This window comes from Lontra canadensis, unplaced genomic scaffold (genome assembly GCF_010015895.1).
Source record: "Lontra canadensis isolate GAN:19392208 unplaced genomic scaffold, GSC_riverotter_1.0 scaffold1, whole genome shotgun sequence".
Lineage (NCBI taxonomy): Eukaryota > Metazoa > Chordata > Mammalia > Carnivora > Mustelidae > Lontra > Lontra canadensis.
In genome coordinates this window covers 56023927-56038087 of record NW_022630995.1, presented here as the reverse complement: position 1 = coordinate 56038087, position 14161 = coordinate 56023927, and the positions used below count along the sequence as shown (strand labels likewise).

Genomic DNA, 14161 nt, shown 5'->3' with positions numbered 1-14161 from the left:
CTCAGTGGGTTAAGCCGCTGCCTTCGGCTCAGGTCATGATCCTGGGGTCCTGGGATCGAGTCCCGCATCGGGCTCCTTGCTCGGCGGGGAGCCTGCTTCCTCCTCCTCTATCTCTGCCTGCCTCTCTGCCTGCTTGTGTGTACTCTCTCTCTCTCTGACAAATAAATAAAATCTTAAAAAAAAAAAAAAAAAAGGAACACTACTCTAGTAACTCAGTGGCTTCAATGCTGGTTTCATATTACAATGACTTGGGGACCTTTAAAATATATCCAGGCCAGTACCTCTCACTTGATTTAATCAGTCTGGAAAGAGCTGAAAAGTAGGTTTGTTTGTTTTTTTAAATAGAGATCTGATTATAAGGTGAAGCCATGGGTGATATTCACCATAGTAACTGATTAACAACTAAACAAGAATCCCTTTCCCCATAAAATAATTTTTCTATTCCTTACCCTAATCCTAATATTCACCCCACATTTAGAGAAAGAAGAGAATGGGAAAATGTTTTGCTCATCCAATCAGTGATATCCTAATACATGTGTACTAGGAATAAAACTGATTAGTTTAACACTACCATTTGATTACCAAAATCCCCTACAAAAACAAGAACACGAAAAATACTTTGATGTTAGCATGAATATACACAAAACATTGAAAAGTTTCAAGAATCCTGTAAAGGTTCTAGAAGACATTAAAGTAACATGAAAAGTTAACATTCAATACAGTGCCATCTACATAGTAAGAAAAAAAAAATTTTGAACATTTTATTTATTTGAGAGAAAGAGAATGTGAAAGAGAGAGAGCACGAGATGGGGGAGGGTCAGAGGGAGCACAGACTCCCTGCTGATCAGGGAGCCCAGATATGGGACTTAATCCTGGGACTCCAAGATCATGACCTGAGCTGAAGGCAGTTGCTTAACCAAATGAGCCACCCAGGGACCCACAGAAAGTAAGTATTAGTTGAGCAAATGAATTAAGTCACTGATTCAGTGAAAAGCAACCACCTCTCTGAAAGAACAAATTTTGTTTTCTTGGAGTTTTCCTCTTTTCCTAAAATGAACCAGAGGCTTATCTTCCTATGCATTATTTTGAAGAATAAAAGCCAAATCATCTTAAAAATTTTGTAAGTCAAAATCACAAGGAAGAAAAAATTATGCTTACCTCCTCTTCCTCTTTCATGTGAGGAAGAAAATCTCTTGTAAAAGCCTCCAATCTCTCTTTCAGCTGTTTTGCATAATTTAACTGCTCACATTCATTCTAGAAACATAAAAAAAATTATATTCTATAAAAATGTTGCTTCATTATTTATACTGTACTGATCCTAGGAAGGTGCAACATAAAACCTCAGGGAAAAAATAGATTGAAGAACAGCAAAGTGGTCTCTATTTTTTGTAGCATAAAAGATGTCCTTAAAATATCTTGCAAAGGAACCCTGAATTTTTAGTAATGTGATCTAATACTTCTTTAAAATGTCATAAAAAGTCTAAAAAATAGCAACTATTTGCTCAAAACTTCTATTAATTTCTAATGTATACAGTTATATAATTTCTATGTTTCAGTTTTCTTAACCTATGTCTGAGCAGTCTCCAAGAGCTTAGTGGACTCGATCACCAGAGTACCTTCATACTCATCCAATGTACCCTCTAATACACAATCCACAACATCTGTTATGCGGATAACAGATATTTATGCTAATGGAAGACCATGTCTACTTCAAAAGGTCAGGTATCAAACATACCTCTAGGTAAGGGGCTCAAGACATCCTGAAGTAAATCAGTCTAGTTCTGGACAAAAGCTAAAAGGTTTTCTCAGATGAACTAAGATCCCATCTCCACCCTGTATAACAGCTATTACTTCTACATCAGCCCTCTCAAGTTAAAACACGTGGAATTTTACAAAATAATGAAACTTTTAAAATATAGGAATATTGTATCCCTGCTGAGTCTCTTTTATTTACTAATTTATTCAACTGCTTCCCAATATTTCATCCAAAGTCCTATTCTCTGAAGATCTTATACATTTTCCCTGAGCATCCCAAGTGGCTTCCAGTTCCACTTCACCTGCTAAGAATGATCAAATTTGCTTTTCCAAATCAAATTACTCTTCTCACTCTGAAACCCATCTACACCTCCTCCTATTAACAAATACCCACCTGGACTGCACAAGCAGTTCAAATCCAACATGTCCAAAATGAATCTTTTTATTCCCCAAGCCTTTTCTATATTCCCTAGAATTTTAGCCTCAATTCTCATTCTTACTTCCTTTCTCTTTTTCCTTTCCCTTCCCCTTTATATGCATGCCCTACATGCTACCAATTTTATATCCTACATAATTCTCATGTCCCCCTCCTTCTATCTCCACTAATCTACTACTTTAGTTCAGATCTTAATCATTTTATTGAACAGGTAATATATGAACATGATATAAAACTGAAAAAATACAAAGAAGTATTCAATAAAAAGTAAATCTCTCTTCCATCACTACCCAGTACTCTACCCTTACCCAATCGCCCACTTTCCCACCAAGCAGTTACTAATGTGTCTTCTTCCAGACACTATTTCAATAAGTTTGAGAATGGTCTTCCTGCCTCAGTCCTGTCTTTTCCTTCAACCCATTCTCCTCCTTGCTGCAGAACAGTCTTTCTAGAATATAAATCTGTAAGTGAAAAGTGTGTGCGGTTTGACACAGTTACAACTTAAGTCTATGCTTCACCAAGCCAGAAGGGAGCTGTAAATGAAGATCAAATTTCAAATTTCTATAATATGTAAATATAATTGAAAGTCTTTTTATATCATTATCCTAAACTATACTCAAATATGGCTAATTTTATGTTATACAATTAAAAATTGTCCTGTTTAACAATCCCTGCACCCTAAAATATGGAAAGGAAATAAACATTATCACTAACATTCAATTTTTCAATAAATAAAATTTATAAAAGTATCCACTCTAGTAATAATCTCACCTTTAGTTACCAATAACTACATTTATTATAGCTTTAAGAGTTGAACAAATGTTACCAGAAAGTAAAAATTCTATGGTAATTAAAATTTTGACTTACAAAAACAACTTTAAGATTTGGGGAAGAGCACTCACTATAAAATTTTATATACGGTAATGAGGAGGTAACTGACAAAGATTCTCATCAACCTGAGACAGACTCCTCTGAGCCCCCTTCTCAACTAGGCCTCAACAGTAAGCTCTGTCCTTGGCCCACTTAGTCCAGTTTTAGCTAAAGTCATTCTGAGTCAGTTTAGCAAAAATCCCTCTACCCTAGGCATCTTATCATCCTCAGTATCTATCCACCCTCAGTATCTTATCAGCCTGGTCTGCCTTCAGCAAAAACCCTCTTTATTCAGTCTAGCAAGATTCCCCCTAGCCTTGACGCTTCCTCTTAGTAATTTTCCTGACCCCCCACTCTGCTCCTTGGCTATAAATCCCCAGCTTTCCTTGATATATTCAGAGTTGAGAGTCCAATCTCTCACCCCTACTGCAAAACCTCAATGTAGTAATCCCTTGAATAAAGTCTGTCTTATGGTCTTTTAACAAGTGTCAGAATATTTTCTATAACATAACATCGTTTACTATAAAATGTTAACACTTTTTGCTGACATACCAGCAAACGACACAAACTGTGATAAATACCCATTTTTGTAACTCACCTTAACATTCTTCAGTCCCTTTTCAAAGAGACTAAGCATCTCAGAGAGTTTATTGTCAGAATGTACATTATAAATGGTCTGGCTGCGTTGTTGAAGCAAACCAATAATGTACTCATTTTCGATCTGCTCATGCATTTTGAACTCCTTAAAAGTAGCATACAGAGACTGCAGAAGAGCACGGAAATCATTGTTGTTGGAAAAGTTCGTTTTAGAAAGCTGAATAAAAATTTAAAAAGAAAAGCATAGTAAATACATGTAAATATGCACCTATAAAAAATACTCAAATGCATTCCTATTTAGTTTTGTACATTGCAGAATACCTCTCTTATACTTGGTTCAAGTACAAATAAGAGAAATTCATAAATTAACAAATTATAAAAGTATAATAAAAAGTACACTAGGTCAGGAAGATACTGATTTATATTCTGAAGGGCTTGATGGTACAGGTAAATGATGGTACACCAATATATCACATAATTTCTTTAAACAAAAGGGATTAGACCAACTCCCTCTAAAACTAAAATTCCATTACTCTATATACATACTAAAAATACACACACTCTATAAAGTTGTATGAAATTCTAAAACAGTTGTGTTAGGATAACATGCAAGTGTTTTTGTCTTTGTTCAAATATTCAAATACATAATTCTTTATGTATTATATTACTTTTACAATGTAAAAATTTTAAAATACTCTCATAGTTTGTTTAAACTTTAATATCAAGAGGGGTCTGATCTGTTACAGAAATAATTATAAAGTATTGAGCTATTAGAATATTACTAGACAATTTCAGGGGAACTAGTTTTGGGGGTTTTTATCTTAAGAAAAATGGCATAAACACTTGGCAGCTTATATAAGAAATCACATACTTTTCTGAGGTAGAGGCACTGTTATAGTATAATGTTGAAACCTAGCAAAAGGGCTGAAGGAAAGCTACAAAATCAATGAAAATACAAATCAATGAAAATACAAAGAAATGTATACACTGTCATATTCTTTAATTCTACTGTTCAACCAAAGAAAATGACTATTTGTATGTAATTTTAATTTTTTACATTTAATGGCAAATTAAATTCTCATGTTTAAATGCATACATCTTATCATGAAACCTGATTCAAATTAAAGCTCAAAATAATATTCAAATCCTCCATTACCTCCACTGCCATATTAAATCTACCTTCTACTGTATCAACTCAACTCCAGTTTCAAAAGTCATTTTAAGGGGCACCTGGGTGGCTCAGTGGGTTAAAGCCTCTGCCTTCGGCTTGGGTCATGGTCTCAGGGCCCTGGGATCAAGCCCTGCATTGGGCCCTCTGCTCAGCAGTGAGCCTGCATCCTCCACTCTCTCTGCCTGCCTCTCTGACTACTTGTGATCTCTGTCTGTCAAATAAATAAAATATTTTTTTTTAAAAAGTCATTTTAAGAGGCAAAATCTGATTACAATAAAAACACAGACTGTGAATGGAGGGCAAAAAGCTAAACACCACACTTCTAGTCTTGGGTTTGTCAAGTCTGATCCAGTATTCCTTAAAATGGAGTAGATGCTAAGCTGTCTTAATTGCCTAGTCTCAGGCAAGAGTAGCAGGCTCATGACAAAGCATCAGAAAAGACGGTAGACTCCTAAAGCCGAACTATTCCACTATACATAGCAGAATTAACTAAATATCTTCTGGAAAATGCACTATGGATTAGATATTAAAAGTCATTTGTAGGACTCCAGAGCAGATCCCAGTTCTATCATTTACTTAGCTCTGTAATCCTGGGTTACTTTCCTCCTTCAATGTCTTAGTTTTTCTTCTTGGTGTTTAAATGAGAACAACAACATCTGTAGTTTACATGGTTGCTGTGAAATTAAAATGAACTGCTGCTCAATAAGCATAGCTCTCACCATGTTGAAAATTAATCATTCATTTTTATAAATTCATGCATTGTTTACTCTATTCAAATATTTAATGAGCAACTATTATGAGCTGGGCATTGCTTCTGGTACTCAGGATAAATACATCAGTGAGCAAAATTGCTGCCTTTAGGAAACTTACATTCTAGTGAAGGGAAGTAACACAAGGAGCAGTAACCACAATAAGTAAGTAAATTATCTAGAACAAGGGCTGGCAACTTTTTCTGTAAAGGGCCTGATAGTAAATATTTCAAGTTCTACAGAGCATACTGTCTGCAGCAACCATTTAATTTAGCTGCGGTAGCATAAAAGCAGTCTACGAATGAGTGTGGCTATGTCCCAACAAAAGATTATCTAAGGACAGAGAAATGTGAATTTCATGTAATTTTCACATATTAAAATATATTATTCTTCTAATTTTCTCCAACTATTTAAAATTGTAAAAATCATTCTTACTCCTGAGCCATACAAAAACAGCAGGCAGAATGGATTTCTTTAAACCAATGTTGTAGATTTTATCCTAAGAAATGCTACACAAGACCACATAAAATTTACTAGAGGCTAATCTCAAAAATTAAATTTTTAATTAAAAATAAGTCTTAGTAGAAATAAGAGATTAATCTAAAGAAAACATGATATTAGCTATATAATTTTTAAAAAACAAAAACCAAAGCATGGCAAAAAAATAAATTAAAACCCTCGTATGACTTAACATTTTAAAAGACATGCAGGAAATTCTGCATACATTCTCATTGGACTGTTACAAAATCTTCAGATTTAATAACAAGCTAAGATAAAGACAAGGCTCATACTATAGATTGAGAACCCAGTTAAGATGGGTAAGAGGACTCTACATTATTCTTAGTCAATCCAGCTTAGTGGCTAAAAGTGCTGACTCTGGAGCCAGATTACTTAGGTACAAATCCATCTCTGTCAGCAAGTCACTAAATTGCTCTGTACCTCAGTTTCTTCCATATGTAAAATATGGCTAATAATATTAAATACCTCACAGGGTTCTTGTAATAATTTAATAATATATCTAAAGAATACAAAATCTAACCTGTATTAAGCCCTACTTGGGTTTTTCTGTTATTTATATAGTTAGCCCATATAAAACTATCATTAGAAGTCCTGGGTGGCTCATCGGTTAATCATGTCATGATCTCAGGGTCCTGGAATGGAGCTCCACATAGAGCTCCCTGCTCAGCAGGAAGCCTGCTTCTCCCTCTGCCGCTACCCTTACTTGCACACGCGCTCTCTCTCTTTCTCCCTGTCAAATAAATAAATAAAAATCTTAAAAAAAAAAAAAAAAGTCCTTATACTGGGACATCTGGGTGGTTTAGTCGGTTAAGCGTCTGCCTTAACCCAGGGTCATGATCCCAGGGTCCTGTGATGGAGTTCTGCATTATGCTCCCTGCTAAGCAGGAGTCTGCCGGTCCCTCTCCCTCTGCCCCTCCCCGCTGCTCATGCTCTCTCTCACATAAATAAAAATTAAAAAAAAAAAAAAAAGTCCTTATACCACACAAATCACTGTATTTCCACTTTAAATGAGCAACTGTTTCAACCTGGTACCTAAAAGTCAGTAAATTTAGCAGCTAAAAGATAACCAGAGCACATGCAATTTAACATTTTAAAAATTTGTTTATATGAATTTTTAAAATGTTGTTTGCCTCTACAAAGTTATTCAAACATACAAACTTGAGTGACACAAAAATAAACCTAGACATTAATATCTGTGACATACTGAAGTCTATGACACACTATGTACTATACTAAGTATTTTAGATTACGTAGGTATAAAAATTCCCATTTCACAGATGAAGAGATGAGGCTGAGAATAAATAACTTGCCCAAAACCATACAAGCAGTAGACAACAAAATAAAGATCAAATCTCTAGAGCTCTAAAACTTACGTTCTTTCCGCAAGATACGGTATTAGTCCCAATCATAAAGCTATCCTTCCACATCCAACAGAAAGAATACTTGCCCTCAAGCAATATTCTCACCAAGGGACGGTTCTGCACCCCCCCCCACCCTCTAGGAACTAATGGGCAAGGACATTTTTGGTTGGTACCACTGCAGAAGTGATGCTGACATCTAGTGGGTAAAAGCCAGGGATCCAGCTAAACATCCTACATTGCACAGGACAGCAGCCACAAAAAAAAAATCATCTAGCCCAAAATATCAATTGTGCTGTGGTTGAGAAATGCTACTCTAAAGAAGCGTTTTTCAAACACGTTTAACTATGACCTTTAGTCTGAAATACAGTGCAACCTAGACACACACATCACAGATACTTCAAACAAATTTCAGGAAACACTATTTTCCTCTCTACCCTGTGATGTACTCTAATATTTACTCTTCCATTTCATTTTTTAAATGCTGTTTCTATCGGCGTTGGTGGTATAGTGGTGAGCATAGCTGCCTTCCCTTTTTTAAATGCTGTTTCTGACCCACAAAATTGATTTCATGACCCACTAATGGATTAAAGGACACACTATGAAAAACATTGCCCTACAGGAGGATATACAAGTTCCTAAATGACCTACAAACTTGTATACTCTGATGCTTGGCAAACTCAAAAATGAACCTATATAGAACAAGACACACATAACAAACAGTAACAACCAGTGACATGATATCTCCTATATTTTAAAAAAAAATTATAACTAACTTTCTGTCTCACTCCACAACCTAAAATCTTACAACCTGGCTTCAAAGTGCCTCAAAAAATTGTGTGACTTAAAGACTAGAGTAAGTTTAAAAATAGATATGAAAAATAGTACAACAAAAACCCAAACACTATTATCCCAAATAAATTTTACTTTTCAGCTACTGAGCCAAACAATGTTTTGATTCAATCAAGGGAAACTTATATCCAATAAAGAAACCTCAATTAACTATTGGTCAAAACTATCTGGTCTATACAGAGAGAAAAAAACTATGGCCTACACGTGAAATGTTTCGAATAAAATCATATAACAAATAGTAAGTAACAAAACTAATAAGGTAATACTAAAAAACAAGGACTTCAGAAGGGGGGGAATCCTATAATTAAAATTCAGGCTCTCCTAATCATTAGTTGAATTGGGAAGTTACATAATAACTAAGTCTGTTTCCTTGTCTTTGAATGATGGGTCATATTTGTCTCATGGGCCTCCTGGAAGGATTCAAAGAAATAACGTAAGCATATAGTAAGAACTCATTAAATTCCCTTCTCCTTCCTCTCCTGGTTCTCCATTCAATATTGTCTCTGAACCAGTCTTCCCAATTCCAGTCAACTAGAGTTTTTATAGGTATGTAGAAAGAGAAAAAAAGGAAAACTAAATTCTTCATAAAGCTATACCCACTCAATTTTAAAAAATAATCTATTCCAATTATTACGAGCTTATTTCCTTCCTAGGACTTCTGTCATAAAAATGTCCTTTATTTATAAAATGATAACCAAATGGCACTTTTAATAATATCACTATCTGAAAAACTTGGGCACTCTATAACAGCCTCCACCACTTCAAAAATTTTATAACTGGCTTATAGGTAAATCTAGGAATCTCTGTATTATACACATCCTTAAAATCACCACTTACTTTTTATTCTCAGAACTCAGCTGAAGGAAATCTTAAGACAACTCCTGACATTTTAATATACAGCTAACTGTACACTTCCCTCTGCTCCTACTATACTGCATTTGGATTTCCACCTTAGAACAATTTTAAGACTGTAAATTCCCTACATCGCACCACCAATGCTGGCGGACACAACACAGGGCCAACAGACAGTAGGGACTCCACACTTACTGGCAGAATTTTGAGGACTAGAGGAAACACTGAAGAATAGGAGTAAACTGGAAAAAAGACGTCATCCAATGAAACGTTCACTAAAATCATCCCAATTTGGAAGGTCAGTGAATTAGAAAAAGATTTCGTAACTGACTTTTAACCAAAAAAATTTTTCAGAAACTACTCTGGTTTCATACAAAGAAAATTAAACTGGAAATCAAGATCCTGACTTGGGTTTCCGTCTGAATCTGTAACTAACTGCTTTTGTAAACTGGGTCTAGCTAACCTAAGCCTACGACTTCCCAGCTATTAAACAGAAATACTCCCTCCTTTACCTACCTCAAAGGACTATTGTCTGGATAACAGGGGAAAATCTTTCCATAAAACATTATATAAATAGAAGAGGAAATCCAAGAGCAAAGGATTAAATTAGGTATTACACAGCAATATTTAAAATGTCCTACAAGAATAAATTATTCTAGGTAAACTAGTCTGAGCATACAAATGATTGAGCTGATGCTAGTAAATACATGGATGCTTCTAAAATATATTGTACCTGAAAAGTCTGATACTGGAAATAAAACTGACCACTTAACAATTACTTGACATTCCGAATTAACATTTAGAATACAGTGAAATAACATACCTTGTATCTTTTTTAGTTTGAGTACAAAAACTAGTTCTCATTTTATAAAAAGTTCTACTGTAGGCTATTTGGGTTGAATATCCATGGTCTTTACAAACCGAATGATGGTGAAGGCAAAACTTCAGATGACAAATGAATACAAAAATAGTCCTTTAAGATTACTCGGCCAGCATTAAACACTTATTTCTCCACTGTAGCTCCCAAAGGACATCCTAGGAGAGATTTCCACTAGCTATCAGTATCAAGAAGAAATCTTGATGTAGAATTCCTATACACTTTTTCCCCCCTAAATCACCTTGGTCTCTGATCCACAGTTTGGAAAATCGGGACTTTTAATTTCCTTGATGAAGATACACAGCAAGCTCATTAACTATATGTAATTAAGAATTAATGATTATTTTGACTTAAGCTATGTCAAATTGAAACTGCTTTCTTAAATACTTCAAGAGGAAACATTTACTGAAAAGAATCTTATTTGACTGAGGTATTTTTTTTTTTTAAATGGCACCGTATGAGGCTGGTTAATCTATCACATAACTAAGTAAAATGGTGACTCTTAACTACTATGGAAGAGTCACAATCATTTGATGAAAGCCACAGCAAAGTGTACACATGCACAAAAATTTCCATAACAATTTCAGGTGCTCTCCAGGCTAAACTGCAGAGACGACCTCCTATTCCATTAGTCCTCACTAACTTTCCCTTTCCAATTTTGAGAAAGTAATAAACCTCCCATTTTTTAATTTCCTGCAATTAATGAACACTGTCTGAATAACTAAGTTCAAAAGCCAGAGGAAGTAAAAACACTATAGCAATCTATCTCAAAAAAATTTACAGTTACAGAGCTTAAGCTATGGCTTGCCCATTCCTTATGCTTCTCCCAGATAAATGGTTCTCACCCTTGGCTGCACACTGGACTCACCTCAGGAGCTTTAAATTACAGCTGATGCCTGGGTCCTATCCTGAGAGAGGCTGATTTTCAGTGGTCTGAGCACTGGGATTTTTAACAGCCTTTACGATGATTCTGATCAGCAACGAAGGTTGAGAATCACTGTCCTGGACTGTCCTGTTTAAACCTGTATATCTGAACCAGGTATTTTTTAATTTTCAAAATGGAGGGAGGAAAAGATGGTAGTGAATGCGTTTTAAAGTGTAGGGTTTTGAATGTGGCCTAGCACGGAACACTGTGAGCACCCTCCAACCACCCTGAGCTGTAAGAACCCCTCTTTTCTCTCAACAGTGGTTCCGCTTAATGCTATGTAATTTCTGAAAATTCATCAGAGCTGACTTCTATACTTAAACAACAGTTGTTTAAATGCTTTTTATTTAGTTCATTTCTACACGAGACAGGACGGCCTGAAGTTTTCAGGATATATGTGAACTTCCCCCCAACGTAAAACTGGTAAAAATGTGGACGCTTAATACTGTTTTAAAATCACTACAAAGGTCCTGCACCATCTCCAGAAAAGTCCTTTTTCAGTTAATGCTGCACCAATTCACACTCCAAAAAGGTTCTCACAGTTAAGCCTAACTTTTTCCGAGGTCCCTTGTATTCGAGCCCACGGTAAGAATTCCAAAAGAGAACGGCGGTCTTATAACAAAATCTACACCGGGTAAATGCTCCAGGACAATAAAAGTTGCGAGGGAAAAGATAACCATAAACGAAAAGTGAAGCTTCTGCAGTCCCTAGACCGAGAAACCTGGGTTTTCTTTCCAATCAAGCCAGTGAAAAGCTGGGGCGTAAAATGAGCAGGGTTGAGAGAAGCTGCCCATTGAGGCAGGAAATAAGCTAGAGGTTCCGAGGATGGATGGGTGTTTGCAAAGAGACTCGAGAGCCCCCAGACGGGCCGGGAGCCGGATGAGGGGCGGTGCTGCTGGGGGAGGCGGGGGACAGCTGCAGAAACGGTCTGCCCAAGCGGATAGGAAGCCCAGCGCAGGTGGCCGGCCCGGGGTCCCCGAAGGTCGGTGGGGCGCCAAGGAGCTCCTCTCCCTGAGTGGGCGGGGGCAGGGGCCGGAGGCCCAGCGCGGCCGCAGGGAACCCGGCCCTCCGCCAGGGGCACGCAGCCGGGCAGGAGCCGCGCCGCGGCCCCCGAGGGCACGTCCGAGGCCGCCGGCCGGGTCGGGGCGCGGGCTCCCCCGAGAAGGTGCGGGGAGCGAGCGCGGCGCTGACAGCTGCGCAGGAAGCAATCCGTGCGCCGCGGCCCCGGGGGCTGCGGGCGCGGCGCAGGCCAGGCCGCCCGGGGACCGGCCCGCTCCTCCTCTTGGCCCGCGCTGCCCGGAGCAAGAGGCTCTGCACACCGTTACCTTGTCGCAGTAGAGCCCCACCAGCTGCTTCATCCGCCAGTGTGGGGCGGTGAAGACGTCCACTTCTTCGGGGAAGGGCGCCATCGCCACTGCCTCAGCCTCTGCCTCAGCAGCCGCGGCCGCCGCCTCTCCATAGACACCCTCGCCGCGGGGCAGAGGCGGCGCGCCCCCCTGCGCATGCGCCCGCCCCGTCGGCGCGCGCGCCCGGCCTACTCCGCCAGCCGGGACGCGGGGACGCGCGGGCCGCCGCCATGCGGTCCCTGAGGGCCACGTGACCAGGCTCGCGGCGGCGGCTCGCGCTCACCCACCTCCTCCGCTTTTTTCGTTCCTTGGTCCCTTCTCTTGCCGAGGAAAGAAACCAAGTCTTTACCCTATTTGTTTCACAACATCAAACACATTAACTGAAGGGATGGGCTGTCGCTTTGGGGGCGCTCTCAGCGCTGCCGCTACGCCCACCAGGCCTTGAAACCGAGGCAACCGAGCACAATGGCCGAGCTCAGGCCAGGACCTTCGTCTGGGCGCCGCGGGCAGTGACGCCCATTGCCCATGTGGCTGTTCTGTGCCCCACCGGGCCCTCCTTGGCCGCCCTTTGCACCCCTGCCACTCCTGAGTGGCGGGCTTGACCTGCCTAACCGCTGGTCAAAGGCTCCGGGAATGGGTGGACCAGGACTGAGGCTCTGAGAACTCAGCACACACAGAGAAACCCTGCCGCGTGAGCAGACCCGGACAATGGCCGCCCTTATGTTCTCGGGGAGCACAGAGGCTGGGTCTGGGAGCGAGGCACCATCTCCTCCAGGGCAGGCCAGAGGGGAGGGCAGCGTGAAATTCTGGAGCTTGCAAGGAAGGAAGGAAAAATGTGCCCTGGAGATCAAGGAGGCAAGAATGTACCTCAAGCACAGGAACACCTGGTCTGGGATGTCAGAAAGGCCTTGGATGGTGGGGGGAAAGGGCGAATTATCACAGAAGGGCGAGAAAGAAACTTGGTACACATACTTCCATTTTAAGCCAAGACTCACCGAGAAAGGAGATGAGCAAGGTCACTGCTAGGAAAAAGGTCAGTCCCTGCCCACAGGTCAATTTCCCCCTGCCCTAGCCGTCGAAGAGACCTAGGTAGACCCTGTTACCAGCTTTACTGATCATGATCAACTCTCAATTGGTTGCCTGGAGGACTAAGGGAGTCCAAGAAAAATGCGAGAAAACAGGAAAGGCTAAGAACCTGGAAGTGTTTGGTTATTTGCTTAATAACTATAAACTGCAGAAAGGCAAGAACCAAATACGTTCTGTTCACTCCTTATATCCCTATTATCTATCATAGTTCCATGACTACATAGGGATTTCATGAATATTCAAGAAATGGTGGAGTAGAAGGTGAGAAAGAGCCTTGTAGTAGAGTGCATCTGTTTATTTCTAATGCACAGACTGGAGATAAAGTTAAATTACTGGTTTTGCCCGCTACTGCTTGTAGGACTTTGAATAAGCGGCATGAAGTCTTTGTTCCTCAGCTAACTCATTTAGAAAATGGGGACGAAACCGCTAAGGACTAAACGTTTGTGTCCTCAGAATCATTTGTTGAAACCCCCTTGCTTCACCATGTGCGGGTAAAAGGAGTGCGCCTTTGGAAGGTAATCCGGATTAGATGAAGTCATGATGGATTGTTGCCCTTCTAAAGCCCTCTTGATGGATTCTTGCCCTTCTAAGAGTCCCTAGAGCTTGCTCCCCTTCACCACTTGATGGGAGGAGAAATCGTCAATCTGCAAGCCTGAAGAGGGCGCTCACCATGCTGGCACCCTGATTTTGATTTCCAACTTCCAGAACCATGAGAAATAAACTTATGTTGTTTCATCCAGTCTGTGGATCCAATCTTCATTATAGCAG

At 39.6% G+C, this 14161-nt stretch overlaps 1 protein-coding gene across 1 annotated transcript in view; it reads right to left on the bottom strand.

Annotated features, from left to right (window-relative positions):
* The window catches only part of FBXL5 (F-box and leucine rich repeat protein 5), a 42309-nt gene extending 29849 nt beyond the window's left edge, over positions 1-12460 (bottom strand). The window contains exons 1-3 of the mRNA XM_032854705.1: positions 12287-12460; positions 3660-3875; positions 1159-1254 (exon numbers count right to left, since the gene is read on the bottom strand). Coding sequence (XP_032710596.1) covers positions 1159-1254; positions 3660-3875; positions 12287-12370 — 396 coding nt within the window. The 5' untranslated portion in view covers positions 12371-12460. The remainder of the gene's footprint in view (positions 1-1158; positions 1255-3659; positions 3876-12286) is intronic.
* Positions 12461-14161: the final 1701 nt, after the last annotated feature.